A 22,753-nucleotide genomic window follows, 5' to 3' on the forward strand; every position below is an offset into this window, starting at 1 on the left:
TTTGCGTGTTAGGGCCTCAACGCTCAGACTCGTAATTGAATCATTCCCTGTGAAATGTGTCTTCTCAGCTGTCACTGCTTTAGTAGAACAGGTCTGACCTGTGCCCTTACAGACATCGTTGTGTTCTTCCCTTTAGACTCAGTTGTGTTTAGTTTGCCAGCTTCTATGATACAAGCTTTGATATAAACAGAATACATAAATGCATGTAAGTGTTTCAAACTGTCTCCAAAGTCTGTTTTTATGCTTAGCCAAGCTGTCTCTTTGGGTGATTAAGTCTGTCACACAGTGCAGTTAAGCTGTTGCTTGCTTGGTAAGCTACTGTGAACCTCTGTGCTTTTCTGTGAACTGGTGTAATGGCTTGGTAGTCTCTAAGAGACAATTGCAATTGTGTGATCTCTTGCCTCATCTCACGTATCTCATCTAAATCTTAGGCTAAGTTGCTACTCCACTGTTTCATTTTCTTGTTTTGAGTATCTTACAAGGCAGAGCCTATCTCCCTGTTGGGAAAACGGGGAGAGAAGTGGCTTATACAGTGTGCTGAAACTTATTGCCAGCCTCCTGTTACTGGGGCACAGGCCTGCTGCTCGTCTTACTGTGAGATGCACCATTCCTCAGTGCATACTGGTTTTATTTCCAAATCATGTCTATGCTTGCCAGTATGTGCCATTCTTAACAAGTGCTTTGCTTTTTCTTCTAGTGATCTTGCACATAAATATTTCCACACATACTTTTTTTTCTATACCTGTCTATTTCTGGTAGAAGTATCTACAATTCATAAAGGCTGCAGCGTCACTTAGTCTGCTCTCGGAAATTTCTGCTCTTGGAAGCTGACACAGGGAGTATTGCAGTAATATCAGTCTTGCATCAACAGCTGCAATGTCAGACTGAGATTGGCGGTGCTTTCAGTACAGGTGGCAGCTGGAGCTGGAGGCTCTAACTTTCCCTGTACAAGTAAGGCATTACTTGTCAGTACACGTTTACCATGACCTCATAGTGTATGGGTTGGAGAAAGTTTATGTGCTCAAAACAAATAGTTCTTCGTCAATACAGTTGTAAGCACAACAGCCTTCTAACCTGAGAGGATATAGTGGAGAATTGTGTATTGTATATTAGAGGGTTGAATTGTATATTATGTATTAGAGGATTGTAGCCAATGTGCTTTTGGATGGGAGAGCATGCAGATGCAAGATATGGGTTGCTAATTGCGATGGCTTTACCTTGCTGGGCAGCTAAACTCCACCAGAACTACTCTCTCATTACCCATCCTCAGAAGAAGAGGAGGAGAAGAAAGTGTGCTGGAAAGAAAACAAAACAAAACAAACAAAAAACCTCAGGTGTTGAGATAAGAATGATTTAATTAAAGAGAAGAGGAAGAAGGAAAAAAATACAACAAGCAAAGGCTGCACGAAAGCACAGAGGGAAAAATAATTATTCTCTACTCTTCCCATCAACAAGCAATGTTTGCCCACATCCTGGGAAGCAGGGCCTCAAAATGTATATTGGTTGTTTGGGAGGACAGATATCTTCATAATGAGAGCCCCCTTTTCTCCTTCCGCTTTCCTAGCTTTTATTGCTGAGTCCCATCAAATGTATGGAATGTCTCTTTGCTCGGTTTAGGTCAGCTGCCCTGGTGATGTCCCCTCCCCACTTCTTGCCTACCACCAGAATATTGGCTTCTGGAGGTTTGGAGAGAAACTTGGTGCTGTGCCAGTACTGCTCAGTAATAGACAAAACACTGGTGAAATATCAGGGCTGTTCTAGCTGCAAGTGCAGAGCACAGCAGTATATGGGCCACTGCAGGGAAAGTTAACTCCATCCCAGCCAGACCCAGTACACTAATTTAACAAAGCTGCTTGTGTTTCCATTTTAGGAAGGAATTTCTCTGCTGAAAATGAAATTTTTGGAATGAATGTAAAGTGATATAGGATGGCGTTTACCAATTGCCAGATAGTCTTGGTGGTAGTATGGAAGAGAGGCAGGAAGGGAAATTTCTTTTAAGTGATGAACATTGGGCATGTAAAGAAAATCAGACATAGTGGTAGGTTTTCTTTGTCCTATTTTGTGTATAGCACAGATATTTTTTTTTCTCCAGGCAAAACTTAGTGAATATCAAAGATGCACACATTTCCAGGATTATTGCCACAAAACAAAAACTGAGTTCAGATTTGAAAAAGAATTACAAAGAGGTAATTTACTTGTGGAGCCAATGAAAAGGCAATGTGTGAGTTTCTCAGCTTTCGCACTTTCTGTGCAGACCAGGCAGGGACACTTATATCCTTATTCTTTCCAGTTCCTCACTAACTTTCATGCAGATCCTTCCCATAAATGTACTTTGGCAGAGTTTAGTGCTGCCATTATGCCAGTATTGACTGTGACTGCTGATCAAGTTTAAGATGGCTTGTCAATGGTATCCTCTCATATGTAAGATTTTCTTCTGTACCTTTTTATGCTACTTTTTCATCTCTCCGTTGTATATGTTAATCCTGTCTTTGGAAATCTCTTACCTCAGGTGAATGCCCGATGATAAGATGTCTGTACTAAACGGTTAATACTGTTCTTTCTCCTTGTGTTTTAGCGGAGGAGAAGGCTCGAGAAGCAGAGAGTAAAGCTCGTGCACTTGAGCTGCGCCTCGGGGGGGATCTTACACGGGAGTCTAGGGTGAGACTTCTATCGTTCCAACAAGTTGGATTTTAAGTATTGAGGGGGAAGGTTGAGAACTGTGCTTTTGGAGCAGAGAACTGGCTGATTAGCATCTCCTTTTAGCACTTTGGTATGTGAAGCAGGTGGTGAATTCTGTTGGAGATAAGTTGTCAGCAGTGTTCAGTCCCGGGCAATTGTGTGGTGTCGTCACCACAGGACATGCTTAAACGTGTATATTTTCCAGTCTGAGCGAGAAGCATGCTGACATTCCCATGCATACTGCATACACTATCAGGTGGGAAGGCGATGCCTTGTTTGAGTTTTACTGTGAAGGTGCTATATTTTATGTTCTCTGAAGAGTCCGGGTGAATGTTAAGTATTTGAACAGAAGTAAAATTGTTTTTTTTGGCTATTCTCTCTTATTGCCCTTGCAGTTTGCTCTTAAGTTTTCTCAAGCTGTTGCTAGAGAGTTCTTTGTTTCCTTCTGAATGGTACCTTGTGAAGCCACAGCTCCCGTGCTGAGACTGGGGGCTTTTTGAAAGGTGGGTAAGGCCTAGGCCTAGCCAGCACCTAGGTAGAAAGAGGATTTGTGGGAAGTGCCAGCAGGTGATATTAGCATAAAATTACTTTCCTTACTAATGACATCTAATGTGGGGAAAAAAAAAAAAGCATTTGAGTAGTCTATCTATTTTCATTTTGTGTCCAACCCTTTACCCTGTGGTTAGTTACATTAGACATTTAGTTGCATTTGGATGTTTTCTTCCAAGCAGCTGTGTAGCTACTTAACCAAGGCAGCAACTGGTGCTACCCTAAATGTTTTGGTGTGCTAATTATTGTCCTCCACAGCTGGTGAATTCTTTGAGATCTTTTGAAGGGGAAAAAATGTAGAAGTGAGTTAATTTCATGAATTTCACAGCAGAGTTTCACTGTGAAATACCTATTGGCAGGTGACATTACGTCAAGTCCAGAACTCTGCAATAACCATGCGCCGGGAGGCTGATGTAAAGAAAAGGATTAAGGACGCAAAGCAGCGGTGAGTAAAAGGCAGTTGAAAGCTCTGATCTTCTCAGCCTGTTCACTCCACATGCTCTGAGTGTTTCTTCTGCTTTACTTCATGTGGTGGAGCGAGCAGTTCAGCTCAAAGCTTAAATATCTGTGAGTATCCTATATGTCCTGGCTGTTTAACCGCAAGTTTGCTCTTCTGGTTGCTTCTGCTATTCCCATCTTGCTGAAAGAAGTATTTAAATTTGGCTTTTTTGTTGTGGTTGGTTGGTTATTTTGGAGATATTTACCTGGTTTTCACATAAGCTTTTTTCATTGCTTTGCTTATCTGTTTTTCATTTGCAGGTAAGATTCAGGGAAATACACAAGTGTTAGCAAGTAACAGTGGAAATGGCTTTTAGAGTTGTAGGGTGTCTCCTAAAAGCTTGTTGAATTCTGTTGTAGTCTCTGCCATGAAATCCTCAAGATATTGTTGCAACTTAGCTCTGGTTACAATTAAAGTTATTATTTAACCACAGGAATATTTCTCTTTGTATATCAGTTCTCTGCAAATTTGTCATACGCATTTGACAAAAATGAAGATTTTCCGACCTAGTTTGACTTGCATGTTAATTTTCCATCCCAGACTTGTTGCCAGAGATGAATCTAATGTATTTGAAGATCTTAAATTAATAAATGTTTTTAATTCAGGAGTAGTAGAGCTGTGATCTGAAGAATGCAGAAACTCTATAGAGAAGCCATTTTCTTCAGCTTCTATGTAATTTTCTGTGTACAGCTTGTCTTTTTACAGCGTCTCTTAATTCTTGGTTTTGACAACATCAGCGTATGAAGTAAAATTTTGTGAATGGGCTAGCCTTTCTTTCAATGGGCAAAATAATTTTTGCTTTTAAAGAGCTGAGCAACAAATATAGAACTTAAAACACAGAAGTTAGCTTCTCTGTAGTGATTAGTTGGAAATGAGAAATTCCATATTTTCTTCAGTAACTTTCTTCTTTAGTCAGAGAAAGCTGTAGTCAGGTTTCAAATATGTGATGATGAAGAAAAACTATATTACAGTTAGCAAACAACAGACAAAAACCCCTTTTCTCCTGATGCCAGTATAGGCTTGCTTGTTCTTTTCCTGAGCAAGAATTACCAAGTGTGCAGTCAGCTCTAGAGTAGCATATAGCATCTTTTATATACCTGCATACATCACTGGAAATAAGAGACAGTTTAGAGGGTCAGGCTTTTCCATAACCTTACACTTAATCCAGGAAACAGAACAAACTCCTGAAAAATGTGTATACTCCCAAAGCCTGTGTAAGGTCCAGTTACAAATCCAGCAGACAGGACAGATACAAGAGCCCTAATAATAAAAGGTAATTGGCTGGGCTTTAGACAACCACTTAGTTTTCCATGATTTGAATCATACTTTGACTTCTTGTGCTCTCTAATAAAAATGAGGAGATGTCCTTCCTAGTTTGTAGGAGCGCATACTTTTTCACTTGAAATTCAAGGCCCTACATCCTTTTCAGAAGATAGAAAATTAATCCCTGAGATAAGAGTGAGGGGTCTGCTGTTTTGCCACACCCATTTGTGTTCTCAAATCACAGTTGTCCACCTGGATGAACTGAGACCAAAATGGTAATAATGCTGTAGCTCTGCTTCTCTGTTGATAATGTTCAGAACATCTTTTGGCAAATGTTTAGTTTTACAGTTTTTGAAAGCTCCTATTCTGGGTGTTTTTCTAGTAGCTCATTTTAGATTGTCATCTACTAAAAATGATCTCTGAGTCTGTAGTTACCTGTAAAATGAGTGATTGTGTCATGGTTAGAGAAGTATGCTTTTGATAACGGAACAGGTATTCTCTGTCTGTTATCTAAAAACATTGTTGTAAACCAGCACATCAGTTCTGCTGAACCAAGCGTACCTTTTTAAAACATTGCTGTCTGCTTCATATGTAACGTGGAAGTCTGCAAACACCTCTGATGGCTTTGCTTTGAAACAAGGGGAATCTCAAAAGCTGACAGTAGAGTAGGAGAGAGATTGCTGATACCAGCTTTGGACCATGTTAGACTCTCGTGTCCCATTTAGGGCCCTTGTGGGAGCTTCCATTCAAAGGAAGGGGTGTTACAGGTTATGTATACATTTGCGTGAGGAGAAGGGTGACCTCAAGAAAACAGAAAAGGGGCAAGAAATGTGATGCTTAAAAGTTAAGATAGTCTTTTAGTTGTGTATTATTACTGCATAGTGCTCATGAATGCACAGCTCAGGTTCTCTTAGTATCTGATGGTAGTAGTAGACAGTTAAGAGATCTTTAAGACTTTAAACTTCAAAGAATTCCAAGTATCTTCAACTAACCACTTAGAGAAGCCAAATGACTTAAGTGAGACAATGCACATTAGTGCTTAAAAATTTGATGAGTGGAGGAAAAATAGGGGAGATCAAAAATCAGAGGAATGGGTAGGACAGTGGTGTAGACTATGCCTTTTAATTGTTAAAAAATTTGGCCTTGTTTGATACCTTCAGCCTGAAACAGGTATCCTCATTATGAGAAACAATCAGTGTGGTTTTCATGAAAGCTGTGGAATCCATTTAAGTTAGTCTTCGAAGACCAATAATTCTGTTAAATAAAGAGGTTTTGTTTGATTTTACAACACTGATAAATCTCTTGAGGCTTTCTGCATCACAGGAAATACAATTCATGATAATCAAAGATTCAGATTCAGAAAATCTGTATGTGCTCACAAAGGTAGTTGACGCCAACTTCTGTTGAAGTCATCACAATAAGATAGAAACCATGCAAATTGCTATCCTGTCATTTCCAGGCAAAAAAAAGTCCACTTTGGCTGTGTTGTATTCTCCAGCTTTCGAGCTTTGAGTAACATTATAATAACATTATTTGAATTTGAATAACACTATAAAATTCGTAATTACAAGAACTTTCCAAGAATCTGAATATCAAAACTGTAGTTTTGTATTAAAATCTTAATTTTCATGCTTGATTTAGCATTTATTTCCATCTAGAAGGTACAAACCAAAATCACATAAAGGACCAGTCTGTGCCTAACAGTACGTTCAGAAGACTCAACTGCAATTTCTTTCAAAAAGTGGATCTGAAATAAAAACCAAAATCCATTCCTATAGGAGAAAACGTATCCAAATGAATAATTAAATTGCCTCAACAGATACTGTCCAGCCTAAATTGATGTCTGTATTGCAAAGTCATTTTTTTTAATTTGTCTTCAGTTGTAATGTGATTCAGTATAATGTTTCAACAAAAACATTTTTTTTTTGTTAGAAATAGCTGAATATAGGGCAAGTTTTTAGCAAAACCTTAATGCTCAAAGGTGCTGGAATTTTCATGCCCTTTGTCTAATAATGAATAATTAGCAAATAATTTTGATTCCAAAATCTTTATTTTTAATATTTCAAAGGTTCTGTTTCATTCTTTTACAGGGCATTGAAGGAACCAAAAGAACTGAATTTTATTTTTGGTGTGAATATTGAGCAGCGTGAATTGGATGGCATGTTCATTTATAACTGCAGTCGGCTGATAAAGATGTATGAGAAGGTGGGCCCACAGCTGGAGGGTGGCATGTGAGTTTTTGGAGATTTTTCAGCAATAGTTTACTTAAGTCTGGCATGTTCCCACACATAACTTTGGCCTTGCTATAATCGTTCTTCATGAGCGTGAGACCTTTTCATTTTATCAACCTTCAGTTTGGATTCTGGCAAATAAAACGTATTTTTATATTTCTCAGTATTTCCCTAGCTTCCCAATTTAAAAAAAATTCTTTTTTATGACCACAAATTTTGGTCATACCTAGAGCAGTATGAGGCTCTTATGCTTGGTGTTGATGTTTGGGGCTAACAGATGAATACTGGTAGCAATACTACTTCATTCTAGGGACAGGGAGAATAGGTCTTGAAAGCAAATACAAATATTTGAGCCCACCTTACTTTTTTCAGAATACCAGCTCTGAGTATCAAGTCCGATTTAGAAAGCTAGTAAGTTCAGAATAGTACTACTGCAGGAACATGTGTGTCTGTAATCCACTATTTTCAATATTGCTTGTCTGAACACTGACCTAGTAGTTTAATGATGTTCATAACTGTATGTTCCTCTTTCAGGGCATGTGGTGGAGTAGTAGGTGTAGTGGATGTGCCCTATTTGGTTCTGGAACCAACCCATAATAAACAAGACTTTGCTGATGCCAAAGAATATCGACACTTGTTGAAGGCCATGGGAGAGCATTTAGCTCAGTATTGGAAAGATGTAGCTATAGGTAATAAAGCTTCACCAGCTGCTTTTACCAGCTGCTGGAAGGGGAGACTTTGGTGGCTGGAAAGGAGCTGAGGGGGAGGACAACCAAGACTGAAGGTGGTGATTTTTGTGATAATAGCTCCATACTGAATGGGGGCTTCTTGTTTTCCAGCCCAGAGGGGTATCATCAAGTTCTGGGATGAATTTGGTTATTTGTCAGCAAATTGGAACCAGCCTCCATCTAGTGAACTGCGCTACAAACGCCGAAGAGCCATGGAGATTCCTACCACGATTCAGTGTGGTGCGTCTGACCAGGCTGCAATCAGGAGGCTGGTCCTCCCTGGGAAAGGGCGAGAGGGAGGGAAATCCTGTCTGCAGTTGGGGAGCAGCTAAATGGGTAGGAGCTTTGAGGTGACCTCCTCTATCATTGCTCCCTTCTGGGGCTTGTCTCCTTTTGTGAGTTGCCCTTGCTTGCATCTGCTGGCACACTTTTAAACATCTTAAAGTAAGGTTTCTTTCCTGCACAGTCTTCAGGTTCTTCTTCAGGTGCACTTACAGAATGGGACTGGTGTGGTCAGTAGCAGAATTGAGAATGGGCTTCAAAACGTCACGTGAACTGGAACTGACCAAAGCCACCCATCCCAACAATGGGATAAGATCCAAAACTTTTTCCAATAGGCAATGGAAAGTAGTCAAATAACTCTTACTCTGATGCACTGGTCTGTAAAATGGCTCTAGGTATCATCACAGAAAGGAACCATTTACAGTCAGCTTTTAAACTTAATGCAGATTTTCTTTTGTGCACTCACGAATGGTTCTGGCTAAGCCCTTGTTACAGCTGGAAGAAGGGAGATCTCAATATAAGCACTTTCTCTTTTGATAGAGGGCCATCAAACTTCCCGTATAGGAGGAGCTTTCCTATTGTTCTTCTTGACCTTTTCTGTTGACATCTGCCAGGGCCTGTGAAGCCTTTCCAGAGACTGATTTAAGAATACTTGCCTTTTCTTAGCAAAATGTGATTTTTAAGATGTTGATTTTCTGGTAGTCCAATAATGTTCTGGAAACCAAATCTAGTACATCTGGCTCATCTAAAATGTATTCAATTATTATCTAATTTTAGTGGATACATCTCCTAGGTGTTGGGTGTTGTGTGTTGATACCAGTAAGGGAAAGCCTGCCTTCTGAGATGAGCGGTGATTTCAGGACAGGCTGTTCAGTTTCATTTGTAAGTGCTATCATTACAGCAGTGAATGTGAAATGCTCTAGTAGTAGTTCATGCTAGGCTTTATCAGATTATTGTTATGGTTGCTTTGTTTACCAGATTTGAGGTCATCTTCAAAGTACTTTGTGAACATGGAGCAAAAATTGACTTAGTATATCTTGTTTGTTTCTTTTTTTGCCACTGGTCTTAATTGCCATTGGATATACTTAGGAAACTGGTGTGGTCCTTGGACTTTAAATAGGCTTGAGAAGTGCTATGGGGTAAAATCTGATTTTATGGCTTAAGATGTGTATTTCTGACTTGCAAAGTGTTTACCTTAACAGATGTGTGTCTGAAGTGGCGAACACTCCCATTCCAGATGAGTTCAGTGGAGAAGAATTACCCTGATAGCTGGGTATGCTCTATGAACCCTGATCCTGAACAAGACAGGTAAGAATCGGTTAATATAAAGAATTTTCTGTGGTGTGCCTTATTTGCACTTTTTTTTTCCCAGTCATGGATTCTTTGAGAACTATTGGAAGGATAGACAGTAATTCTATACCTGTATGATACACCTGTAAGCTGTGCTCAGAGTCTGTGAATGCGTAATGATGGCATACCTATTTGGAGTTGACACATGGATGGACATGGCAAATGTATTGTGTACCCTCAGCCAGTTTGCTGATGACACAAAACTGGAAGGGTGGATCATATGCTGCAAGAAGGGCAAAGTTTCCCCCCTCCTGTTGGGTGGGGTGGGGGTGGAGGTTCAGGAGAGGGGACAGCCTGAGTCACCAGGACATATTGGGAGAGCCCAGCTGAAAACATCTCTGCAGAAAAAGACCTTGTGGTCCTCGTGGGCACCAAGCTGAGCATGCTTATGCTCAGCAATGTGCCCTTGTGGTAAAGATGTCAAACGGTGTCCTAGGCTGCATCTGGAGGAGTGTTGCTGGCAAGTACAGGGAGGTTGATGAGGTGAGGTACTAATGAGGTCAGTCTTAGCAGTCTTAGAGTACTGTGTCTGGTGCTGGGCTGCCCAGTACAAGAGACATGCACATACTGGAGAGAGTCCAGTGACGTACCACAAAATGAAAGGATTGGAGCACCTCTGCTGTGAGGAAACTCAGAGGGCTGGGACTGTTCAGCCTGGAGAAGAGGAGGCTCAGAGGTGATCTCACTAATAATTTATACGTACCTGAGGAGAGGTGAAAAAAGGATAGGGCCAGGCTCTTTTCAGTGGTGCCCAGTGCCTGGACAGGAGGCAATGTGCACAAACTGAAACAGAAGCTTCCCCTTGAATATCAGGAAATTCAAGGTCACTCACCATGACAGTGATAGTAGGCATAGGTTGTTCAGAGAGACTTTGGAGTTTGCCTCCTTGAAGTATTCAAAAGCTGTCTAGACATGGCATTGGGCAACCCGTTCTAGGTGTTCCTGCTTGAGCAGGGGTGTTGGACCAGATGGTCTTGAGAAAGTCCTTTCTAATGTCAGCCATTCTGTGATTCTGTGAAATTTAGTTCCTTTGTAGTTTTTCTGCACTGCTATTGGAGATATGATTGTAGCTATAGTTTATGCATGTTAGCTTTAATATAGGTAGCAACTGAAGAATAGTCCTAAGTGGAGGCCGGGAGCAGCATGGGTTCAGTGCTCAGTCTTTTCAGGTGTCTCTATTGCTACTGTTGCTCCAACTCATTAGGCACATAAGCTGGAGCAACACCTCTGAGTTGCAGTGAACACAAGAATGGCATTTTGTGCACTTGAGGGAGCAGCGCTTTGATTCATATACCAAAGGTGTGTTTCATGATTATAAGATTAAGCAGAGTTCACTACTTTGAATAAGAAAAATGATTGCTCTAGGCTTCTCCTTTCTGTCTGTGGAGAAAGACTGCTAGAATTTGATTCTTATCCTTGTTGTATAATGAGAGAAGCTGATTAGGCTGTAATTCAGATGCCTTGGTTTAGTGTTTTAAATACAAATGAATCCAGGTAGAATCTGTTAATTGGAATCAAAACCTTAATATATCCATAACCAGAAAAGCTACAAAAAGTGTTTATGTTGATATTGGGAAAATACTGATTTTCTAGCTTCTTCTTTTTGGCACTTGTCATTTGAAAAATATGGGAGATAACATCCCTATAGCTCTGTGTGTTCATGCTGTGATGTAGTTGTAATGGGGGCTGTTTCACGGAGGATGGATGTCCTTAGATGAAACTCCTGGGGGCAGAGACAAATCTGCAAGACCAACAAGAGGCTGCCACATCTCCAGCACCCCAGGTCAAAGCAGTAGCATGGCTGGGAATGTATTCCCAGTAGACAGACACAGATATACCGCACATGGCTGGCTATACAGCTCAACACAGGCAGACACTCTCAGCACTCAGACACAAACACAAAGCACACCAGTAACCTCATCCTGTTCTTTCTCCTCTGATCAGGATGAGGACCATCTGTATCTGCTGCCCCCTGCAGCCTGTCTTGATAGTTACTTGCAGTGGGATATATGGGGCCTGAACTCCCACAGACCCCCTCGTGTGGACATATGTAGCAATCACCCCCCTGAAACACACACACACTTGCACACTATACACCCCACAGTTTTCCACCTTGGACACACTGTCCACTCAGTAGCAGATCCTGGATCTTTGCTCTTCACTGGTGTCTCCTGCCTAGAGACTCCCACACCTCTACCTACAATCCCACACCCCTCTGCAGCAGTTGGTCAGGACTCCCCGTTCCCTCCAGTAAGCATTCCTTCTGAGGTCTTGCTCCCAGGCCAGCTCACCTCCTTGTTGGCACGTCTGGCCCAACGTTTGCTGTGGAGCACACGTTGCCTTGCACACCTGCACTTGCTGCAGCTGGTACACCCCAGGCACGCGGGCCCCTCTGAGCTGTGGTCCCACTTGAGCTGCTGGCACTCAGACCCCCATACACACACATGCACACAGAATAGAGCCCCTCACTCAAGAAAATAGCCAGAAATGGAGTTTAATGTGAAGATGGGACGGTGCTGATCAGGTGCAGGGCATGGCCGGACATGTGTACTGACCAGCCTCCTCTTTACATGACAACGATCCTTATTATCCTTTTATCTCTTTGTTTTCCCATGTTTATTCCTCCCAAAATCATCTGAATCCCCTCCTTACCCTGCCTTTGGTTTCTCCCCTTGATCCAAAAGATGCTTTGGAGAGCTATTCCCATTGACTGGACACTGGGGCTGAGGCTGCCCTTGGACAGCCCTGCCAGAGCCCAAATGGGGTGCCTGTTCCTCTAAATATTTAATCTGGGTTCCTTGAAGTGCGTTTGGGACTCCGTGCATGTGGGCATGGGCCTTGGAAGGGCTGGTGACTCCTGTGATGGCCTGAGAGTAGCCAAAGCAAGGGTGTTATTCAGGTTTCCCCCACACTTGCCTTTGTGCTCTTTTGCCTATGTGCAGACAAGCTCTTTTATCAATTAACCTGACAGAAATATGAATTAATAATAAATGAAACTTCTTATTTGCAGTATGTTGAAAATTTGGAATGGTGTGGCTGCACATTATATGAAAACGTGTTGGAATTTCAGTTGGAGCATGAGTTGGAATTCTTTTCTTTTCCACAGGGTGCACATGTCCTGTATCCAGGGGGGTGGGAAAGAGCAGGCAAGACTCCTTGGAGAGGTGATCCAAACTTCTGGTCATTTCACCTTCTTTGAAAGAAATCTCCCTCTGGAGGGATAAATAACTCGAATATTTTTGTATTGAGTAGGCTCACTTGCCCTTTCTATCAGTGAGTGCCATTGTGTCCTTTTACATGAGACAGGTTTTCTGTCTGAGAACTCCTTTGCCTTTGTTGGTGCCAGTAGAAAGCAGGGTGTGCTTGCAGTCCCTGTATTTTTGACCTTGCCTTCCAAGTGCTCTACTGTCCGATGTTTCTTCCCGTTTTCTTGTGTCATGGATTTGGACACCCTTACTGCTGTATTTTGGCTCCATCCCCCAGCTATTCTGTTCCAGGTATTTGCATGGTCTGAGGGATGACCGAGGATTTGGGAAGCACTGCTGTTGCCAGCATGGGTCAGGGGCCTCCAGCTTGTGTGCCATGAGGATTGCTGCCTTCGTGTAGATCATGGTGATCATCCTGTAGCTAGCGTCTAACTTGGATCACTTTCCTACAGCCTTTGCACTCCCCAAGAACCTATATCACAAGTCTCTCTCAGGGCAAGCTAGAAAGAGGTCCTTGGTATGGTGATGCAGTCAAATTGTTACCTGTCTTTGTATTGACCTGTCAGTTCCTAAACTTTGTTTACTATGGCTCCAGGGCTCTGAACTGGTAATTCCCAGTGTAAATGGCTTGTTTTTTATTGGTTGTGGTTTTGATCCTTAAATCATATATGTGTTTCCTAAGGAGAAAACAGCTTTCTTTGGGATTGTGGCCACTGCAAAAAGGAAAGGGGGGTTTACTGCTGCACTGGGAATGGGACACAGGGATGGTGCTGTGTGGGAGAGATGGTGCAGGTTCTGCTGTCTTTGTTGAGGTTGTCTTACATTTCTTTGGTCCTAGATGTGAAGCTGCAGAGCAGAAGCAGAAAGTACCACTAGGAACTCTGAAGAAAGACTTGAAATCACAAGAGGAAAAGCAGAAACAACTGACAGAGAAAATCCGCCAGCAGCAGGAAAAACTGGAAGCTCTGCAGGTAAATTGGAAGGTCTCCTGCTAAGCATAGCAGGCTTTCAGGGACTTCCTAGTGCAAGCAGATGATGCTGAGAATGAAGTCTGTCTCAGCCTGTAATAGCACATATGCCATGTGGCATTCATGGGGTAGGGGTTGTTTTATTAAACAAGCATCTTAGATTGCATTTCCTGTTAGGAGGATGTGGGTGACTGCTGGATTCTAGGTCTTGAAAGACAGCAGAAAACATCTGCTTTGCAATTACTGATTTTTAAACTGGAAGACTGTTTGCTAGTATGGGTTCATGCAGGTTCTGACAGCTTTCAAAAATAAATTTTCTGATTTTTTTCATTTTTTAATAGAAAACCACTCCAATTCGATCTCAAGCTGACTTGAAAAAACTGCCTCTGGAAGTGACTACACGGCCTGCAGGGGAGGTAAACGGGATACCACTGTAGGCTTTGTACTCTCCTGTGTTATCCTAAACTGTTATTGAAAAGCAGAACCTGATTTTTTTTTGTCTCCTCTCTCTGTACCCTAATTTGTTTTGGAACACCCAGTCACTGACTCGACTTCAGCGCCCCCGATCTCCTCCTTTACCTGATGTAATTAAGAATGCTCCCAGCAGACCACCACCAGCTACGCCTCTTCCCAGGTCTGTCAGTCAGCTGAAAAAGAGCTCTCCAGCTTGGCCAACTGTTAGTTCTCCTAAACTGGCAAGCATTCTCTGCAAGGAGGAGGCCAGTACTTCCAGGACACACCACCATACTGTGACAGCTGGAAAGTCTAACAGCACTTCAAAAACTCTTGCCAAAACAGCTGCAACAACAAAAGCATCCACTGCTGTCCTGCAGAGCCCCAAAAGCCCACGTGAGATACCCAGCTCAAAAACTGCCAAGGCGCCAGCAGTAAAGAAATCTGCCACTATCAAATGCCCACAGGTGAGATTCAATGGGATGAAAACTATCCTTACCTACTTTTCTGCATAACCCATATTTCTCTGTCATGTGGGATTTGTGCTTCATTCTCTGCATAGGACAAGGTAACTCCTATTTTATTCTTGGCTTACAGTGCCATTCTACACCTCTAATAAAGGCTTGTATCATCTTTTTCCTGTTAGACCAGACTATTTCTCCGGACAAAAAAAAAGTGTGGAATGGTAGGCTTGAGGACTTATGTTATCATATGGCACCCTCTAAAGCCTTCTTGAAAAACCGATTAAGGTATCAAATGAAGATAGTGGGTGCTGAGCTTTTTTAAAATTTTAAATACTTCTGTAAAAAAGATTGTTTGGTAGCATACTTGAATTATAGCTAGTGCTTTTTTGCTTCCTGCAGGCCTCCACAACCCGGAAGAGGACCTTATATACCACAGAGGAGGTGTCTGAGGAGGAAGGGGAGTATAAGAAGGAGAAGACAAAACGGGGCAAATTTGTGGCAGTGAAAGAGGAGAAGGATTCCAGTGAGGTTGTGGTAGAGGTGAGAGTGCACTGGAGTGCACTGGTTTCCCCAGCAGAAGATATTTGTCAAGTGTTTATAATTTTTGAGCTAATCTGAGCTCTCTGCTTACAGCTCACAGATAGTGCAGGAGAAGAAGAACTAGCAGAACTGAAGAAAGCTCAGAAAGGTGAGAAATGAACCCATGAACTCTTTTCCAGTATATAACATAATGAAAAAGAGCTCTTGCAGAACTAGATTCATTGGTTAAACATGTCATTTTGTTAATGAGCTTTTTAAAACAAAAATTCGTGTAAATTTGGATACCAGACCATGAGATGACTCTAAGTGAAACAAAATTTCAGGACCCCTTGATTGGACAGGAGGCAATTATGGTGTAGGAAGACCCATAATCTGAGAGCTGCATCATCTTAACTGTTGTGCTGTTTGGCTGCATAGTGTAGATGGATGTCATGCTCATCCTTCCTAGTTGAAAGGATCATGTAGTTATATCAGCAGAGAAATACTGAGGGTGTTATCTAGACGTGCTGCGCTACTGTGAAAGGAGAGGGGCAGAGAGACCTGTAAGAAAAATTATAGCCAGGATGGTGTTGTACCTCTGCCAGAGCAGTTAATTTCTGCAGCTTGTTCCCGAGGAGCTCTATGGAAAGCAACCCACTGGGAACCCATAGCAAATCATCCTAGTCCAGTACAAGCCAGAACAGCATGCGTCAAACAGCCCAGAGTACAAGAGAAACAGTATCTGAGAATGCCATATCATTTCCTTGCATATTAATGTTTCTAAGTAGGAGTTGAACTGTGTGAATGTGGTGTTTTTATGGTTCATGTACCACTTGAAAGAATTGTCACAGCTGTAGGTTTGCTCACAGATGAGGGTGGCTGTCGTCTCTAATGACCACACAGAAGGTGCCCTCCTGCATCTGAATGTTTGCAAACATCTTTACTGTCGTCTTCCCTTCAGATAAAGGGCTGCATGTGGAAGTGCGTGTAAACAAGGAGTGGTTCACAGGCCGTGTCACAGCTGTGGAAATGGGCAAGCATGCAGTACGCTGGAAGGTGAAGTTTGATTATGTTCCTACAGACACCACACCAAGAGATCGCTGGTAACTATCTTCAGCTACTAGATTTTGGAGGCTTGTTCTGCTTTCAGGAGAAAGACCTTGTTTTACTTACACAGATGCTGAAGATAAAAATATGTTGTTGTCATATCAGGGAGAGTGTGTGTGCTCAGGACTGTCCATCTGCTTTTTAAAGAATGAATGCAACACACTCAGTACAGTCTGCTCATCACTTCAGTGTGACCTTCCTGTGGAGGCAGCTCTTGTGTAATCTAGAAGTCTCAGTGACAGATGTGTACAGGTTCTGATGAAGCTAACAGTATTTCAGATATGGCTGATATAAGAAAAAAACATATGTATCCCCTTCCCCCCCCCCTTTTTTTTTGTCTTCAGGGTAGAGAAGGGCAGTGAGGATGTGAGACTGATGAAGCCTCCGTCTCCAGAGTATCAGACTCCAGATACACAGCAGGAAGAGGGGGTTGTTGTGGCTGAACCTTCTACCTCAGACTGTGTCAGAATTGAGCCAGACACCACTGGACCTAGCAGTAACCAAGAAACAGTAGACTTGCTAGTTCAAATCCTTCGGTGGGTTCACAGTGCTTCTTGTGAGCTGCTGCAGCCTGATTGAGATTGAGATTGAAGGACTAAAGCAAACTCTGGCTTTGCTTTTTCTTTCCTGCATAGGAATTGTTTGCGATACTTCTTGCCTCCAAATTTTCCTGTTTCCAAGAAGGAGCTGAGTTCCATGAGTTCAGAAGGGTTGCTGGCATTTCCCTTGGTGAGTTCAGTACATCTAGAAAAAAGTTTTTTTTTGTTTTTATTTCACTACACATTCCATTCTTATGGCGAGCCTGCATCCTATGGAAGTTATTTGTATCCTTAGCATGATTAATGTAGTGGAGAAAAAAAATGAGAGTTCTTGAAGTGTGCCTCAGTCTTTCTGAGAGAAGATTTTGATGAGGATTTTTTTATTACCATACATCTGTGTGAGAACCCTATTGGCTGCTACAGTCTGGAGTTCTTGTCCATTGCTGTTAAGCTTTTAAGAAGAGAGGCCAGGTTAGAGATGCATAGAAATGAAATGTAGGCACATCTGTTAGTTATGCCCCAGTCTTAAAAGTCCAACTTATGCAGAGAAAATCTGAAAAATAAGAACGTGGATGCCAGCGCTCCTTGTACTTCTCCAGATGACCAGGCTCACAAAAATAGAGCAGAGTTTAAAGATTCACAGACCACCTGTGATGCTTCTTAAGGCTCTTGGTGTTCCTTCCATTTAAGAATGGAGGAATTCTGGGAAGGAATGTATGGAATTCTGCGTAGGGGTCAGTATTTCTTGATGTATGTACTCATTTACCTGGACTTGTGCAAAGCATTTGACATTGTCCCCCATGATATCATTGTCCTTAAATTGGAGAGACATTAATTTGACAGATGGACCACCCTGTGGGTAAGGATGGTTGTGCTAAAAGAGTTTGTGGTCAATGGCTCAGTGTTGAGGTGGAGATCAGTAACGAGTGCTGTTCCTCAGGGGTCAGGATTGGTACTGGCACTATTTAATATCTTTGTTGGTAACATGGACAGTGAGATTGAGTGTGCTCTCAGCAGGTTTGTTGATGACACCAAGCTGTGCGGTGCAGTCAACACACTGGAGGGAAGGGATGTCATCCATAGGGACCTGGACAGGCCTGAGAGGTGGGCCCACAAGAACTTCATGAATTTCAACAAGGCCAAGTACAAAGTCCTGCATCTGGGTCAGGGCAATCTCAAGCACAGATACAGGCTGGGCGGAGAATGAATTGGGAGCAGCTCTCATTGGATTGAGAAGGACCTGGGGGGATGGTTGACAAGCTCCACGTAAGCCAGCAATGTGTGCTTGCAGCCCAGAAAGTCGACCGTATCCTGGGCTGCACTGAAATCGGCATGGTCAGCAGGGTGAGGGAGGTGATTCTACCCCTCTCTTCTGCTCTCATGTGCTCCCTGTGTTCAGCTCTGGGGCCCCCAGCACAAGAAGGACACAGAAGTATTAGAACAAGTCCAGAGGAGGGCCCCAAAGATGATGAAAGGGCTGGAGCACCTCTCCTACAAAGACAGGCTGAGAGAGTAGGGGTTGATTCAGCTTGGAGAAAAGAAGGCTCTGGGGAGACCTTAGAGCGTCATTGCAGTACCTAAAGGGGGACTACTGCAAAGCTGGGGAGGGACTCCTAGGGAGCTTAGTGAATTGACAAGGAGTAATGATGATAAACTAAAAAGGTAGATTTAGATTAGCTATAAGGAAGAAATTCTTTACTCAGAAGGGGGTGAGGCACTGGAACAGGTTGCCTGGTGAAGTTGTGGATGCCCCATCCCTGGAAGTGTTCAAGGCCAAGTTGGATGAGGCTTTGAGCAACCTGATTTAGTGGGAGGTGTCCCTGCCCATGGCAGGGACATTGGAAATAAATGATCTTTGAGGTCCCTTCCAACCTAAACCATTCTATGGTTCTGTGATTCTATGTACTAAAGCTGAGAAGACATGCTGAAATTCTCTCCAAGTGTCCCACCAGCAGGCTAGCTGAAGAAATAATACATTGTTAACTGTTCTGCTTGTTATGAGTCAGTGCTTCTCTGAGCTGCAGCACTGTGTTATGTTCAAGAAATACTTCATAAGCTCTGCAGGTTTTGCCTTTCGCCTTAGTTTGAATGACTGGAAGAATGCCCCCACGGAATAACTATGTAGATTTCCTTCCCTGACCCAAAGGCATAAAATCTCTGAACAATTTCAGAAGTGGTGGGAGTAAACCAGCAGGGATGAAGTCTTCTGCTACCCAGCCTGTCTTCCCTTTGGTGTCTGAGCCTGCACCAGCGTCTGTGTAGCAATGCGGGCTGAAGTGTGGAGAACTGGATTCTCTGACTTGTCTCTTCTCTGACATACAGACAAAGAGCTTTGCAGTAGGAGTCTGTAGGTGACAAAAACCACCTAAAAAAGACAATGTCAAAAACCACTGTTTATATGATAGTCTCCAATGTGTCCTACTCCCTCACTCACAAGGCGTGTACTTCAGTGTCTCTTCCTCTTTCTGTCAATTCAGTTTTATGTGAGTCATGTGTGTCATGCTGCTTCCATGTAACAAGTTGGTGTTGCCTGGAATGTTCTGTGAGAGTTGACATCCCATCCTCACAGTAATAAGCTGTGCTGTCCAAGTGGTCTGTACAGATGAAATTAACTGCATATGGAGGCTGTCAGATCTATCTACAGTGTAACTTGCTTTTAGGCTTTTTAAAATCTTGCATCTTTAGTCTGAATTCATTCTGCTTTTTTTGCATTTCTGGTCTTGGAGGAATGTGAAGACTTGTGATTTTTTTTTTTTTTTTTTGCTGCATGCAGTAGGCAAATCATATATAAATGTGAACATGATAACGAATGCAGCCAGAGAACACAGAGGAGTGCTGTTCAGCTTGTGCTGTTCAGTCACAGTATGTTTGTAGCTGGATTCTTCTAGAAGCTGCAGGTGCTGTGGTTTTCTTTACAGCTGGTGCTTTTTTTTTTTTTAAGGTACCATCTGTTGTTTTTTTGTCTTCTACAGAAAGAATATTTCAAACAGTATGAAGTGGGTCTGCAGAACCTGTGCAATTCATATCAGACACGTGCTGATGCCCGGGCCAAAGCCTGTGAAGAAAGCCTGCGCAACTCAGAGAGAAAGCTGAAGGAGACAGAGGAGAAACTGCAGAAGCTGAGGACTAACATTATGGCTTTGCTGCAGAAAGTGCAGGAGGTAGGTGAGGAAGGGGTGTGAAACCAGAACAGCACCACAAGTAGCAACCTTCACCAGACCAAGGCCAGTTCAGGCACCTGAGATGTTTTAGTCTACGATTTAGCTGTGCTTCGGTTCTTACTCAGTTTGGTTCAACTTGGGCCCAGACTGTCAGAAGCTACTAAGTGCCGCTGTTGCTGCCCACCTTTCAGGATCTAGGCCTTAGTGGCCGTGAGGAGTGTTAACTTTTGTAGTTGGAATCTTCGTGTTGTGTACATAGCACACAGTTTTTATTAGTTTCTGCTTTGTGCTATTAAACATGGCACTGCAGGATTTTCTGTCCTATTCTTGTGCAGGAAGCTGGTGTTAGATTCTGAATCTCTTGTATAGAAATGCAAGGCTTTAAACAATACTTCAAATAAAAAAACTTTGATTAAATATATTAAATATACTATCAAATATTAAAACATTATTTAATGTAATATAATGTTAAAAATACTAATACTTTTAAAGTCTGCCAGGCTCTGAGAAGGGAAGTTGGCAATGCTTTCACAGCAGATGTCTGCAGCTGTGCACTCCTGGAGAGTGCTGGCAGGCAAGATGCAAAGGATGATCAGGACAAATGTTGCAGAGGATGCTGTGCTGCCGTACAAGGAGGCATTTTGTTTTATTCATTCTTGCACTGCTCTTCAAGATTTACTTTTTCACTAGTATTTCTTGTGCTTCTGGTTTCAGGACATTGACATTAATACAGATGATGAACTGGATGCATATATCGAGGACTTGATCACAAAAGGAGACTGAATGACCCCATTATACATCCAGGGAAGTGCAGAGGAGCTGGTTTCTTCTACGGAGATGTGGATTCCTGCAGTGGAGGACTATGACAGCTGAGAGGAGAGGGTTTTTAGACAGTACTTCCTTTGTATTGGTGTACAACTCGTTCTTGTGACTTTACATGAAAAAGACATTCGTGCTTTTGGCAGGAAAGTTTTTAACATTGTAGTTCTTTGAATCTATTACTTTTGTTTATAAATATTTATTTTTAAAAGAAATGGGAACTGTGCCTGGTATGATGGGAGGGTTGCTGTATGTTTTTAGTGAGGTTAACATGTGGGTACCCATTTTCGCATCTGGGGCATATGCTAAACCTGAAAGACCAGAATATCATGCCTAGCACATTGTCTCTAATAAGAATCTGACAGCAAATTAAAATTAGGTCTTGAGTTGTGGAAGAAGTCAGGACTCTGACTTCCAAGATGCTGACCTGGGGTGAGAGAAATCCAAGCTAGGAACCTGAGCAACACAGAGGAGATCAAAACAGTCTCTGTGGGAGCATGGGTAGAAGGGATGAAATCTTGAGGGTTCTGGCAAAGCTATGTGTGGGGGTAGGGGATTGGCATTTGCCAGTGCAATGAGGTTGCTCAATAAGTCTCTGTAAGTAGGTGGAGTTGTCATGATGCTAACAGCTCAGAGGGTGAAAATACTTTTAAAAGAGTGTGGCCTCGTAGGTGACTCTCAATGGATTGTGATCATTAGAGAGAGAAAGCTGGAGTTCAGATTGCTTTCTAGCAGTCACCTTTTTCCACATTTTTGTTTCTGTTTCTTTGAGACGTAACTGGAATGGCAGAAGAACAACTTGACCAGCTGAAAATAAACTGACCCTCTGTTCTGTTGTCACTCCCTCAGGTTTGTGTTGCTTTGCTCCAATTGCTCTTCCAGGTAATTTTAATTAGAGTGCTGTAATTTGGAGCCCTGCACTGATGAATTGCATCTGGCCATGGGTCAGCAACAAGGACAGTGTTTTTCCAACTTCCTTCCAGCTAGAGGCTGCACTACAGCTCCTAGTAGACCACTTGTGGCACAGATGACTTGGTTTGAGTTCATTGGTTAGCCATCGTCTCAGGTCTGCTAGGACAGGATGCCTATGAACTCAGTGCTCAGAAAACTGAAATCTACAGCCTAGTGGCTTAAAGAACACAGTGTGACCAAGATGTTCTCACCCTCAGGAACACCAAATGAAATGGGCCTTTGGAGTTGTTCTGATGGCTGAATGTGTAACAGATGTTGTAGAGAAAAAAAAATTAAACATCTGTTGCACGAAAAATCTCAAGCAGTACTAATATATAGTACTAGACAACTCCTCTAAGTTTTACATACCACAGGAAAAAAAAAGCAGAAGAGGAGGTAGATATACTTATTTGCCTGCATTTCAGGTCAAGAAAGCATATTACAAGAATAGCATACAATTTGAGACTGATCAGTTTCTTTCAGAATGTGTGGACCCTACTTCTTAGTATAAATGAAGGTAAGAAGCATCCCCCCAACTACTCTACACATTCCTGGGTGGAGGGGCAACATTCCTGAAATGCAGGAGCAAGCTCATGGTAAAGCAGTGGACGTGGTGTATCTTGATTTCAGTAAAGCCTTTGACACTGTCTTCCACAGCATCCTCACAGCTAAACCGAGGAAGTGTGGTCTGGATGATCGAGTAGTGAGGTGGGCTGTAAACGGGCTGAAGGGAAGAAGCCAGAGAGTTGTGGTCAATGGGATGGAGTCGAGTGGGAGTCCTGTATCTCGTGGAGTCCCTCAAGGGTCGGTACTGGGACCAGTGTTGTTTAATATAGTCATCAGTGACTCGGATGAGGGAATGGAGCGCGCCGTCAGCAAGTTTGCTGATGACACAAAACTGGGAGGAGTGGCTGACACACCGGAAGGCCGTGCTGCCATCCAGCAGGACCTCAGCAGGCTGGAGAGGTGGGCGGGGAGAAACTTA

The 22,753-nt window shown here is 42.5% G+C and overlaps 1 protein-coding gene across 4 annotated transcripts in view; it reads left to right on the top strand.

Moving 5' to 3' along the window:
• MORC2 (MORC family CW-type zinc finger 2) overlaps positions 1-21,660 on the top strand; it is a 51,341-nt gene extending 29,681 nt beyond the window's left edge. For 3 of the 4 annotated variants that reach the window (XM_080559622.1, XM_080559623.1, XM_080559624.1), the window contains 16 exons: positions 2,576-2,658; positions 3,588-3,673; positions 7,081-7,221; positions 7,756-7,910; positions 8,061-8,189; positions 9,434-9,539; positions 13,626-13,758; positions 14,097-14,171; positions 14,295-14,675; positions 15,072-15,212; positions 15,306-15,360; positions 16,153-16,294; positions 16,643-16,834; positions 16,934-17,027; positions 19,810-19,998; positions 20,713-21,660. In XM_080559622.1, coding sequence (XP_080415748.1) covers positions 2,576-2,658; positions 3,588-3,673; positions 7,081-7,221; positions 7,756-7,910; positions 8,061-8,189; positions 9,434-9,539; positions 13,626-13,758; positions 14,097-14,171; positions 14,295-14,675; positions 15,072-15,212; positions 15,306-15,360; positions 16,153-16,294; positions 16,643-16,834; positions 16,934-17,027; positions 19,810-19,998; positions 20,713-20,781 — 2,171 coding nt within the window. In that variant the 3' untranslated portion in view covers positions 20,782-21,660. The remainder of the gene's footprint in view (positions 1-2,575; positions 2,659-3,587; positions 3,674-7,080; positions 7,222-7,755; positions 7,911-8,060; positions 8,190-9,433; positions 9,540-13,625; positions 13,759-14,096; positions 14,172-14,294; positions 14,676-15,071; positions 15,213-15,305; positions 15,361-16,152; positions 16,295-16,642; positions 16,835-16,933; positions 17,028-19,809; positions 19,999-20,712) is intronic. The other variant, XR_013940376.1, reaches the window with a different exon arrangement.
• Positions 21,661-22,753: the final 1,093 nt, after the last annotated feature.

Source organism: Anser brachyrhynchus, assembly GCF_964034855.1.
Source record: "Anser brachyrhynchus genome assembly, chromosome: 17".
In the NCBI taxonomy this organism is placed as follows: domain Eukaryota; kingdom Metazoa; phylum Chordata; class Aves; order Anseriformes; family Anatidae; genus Anser; species Anser brachyrhynchus.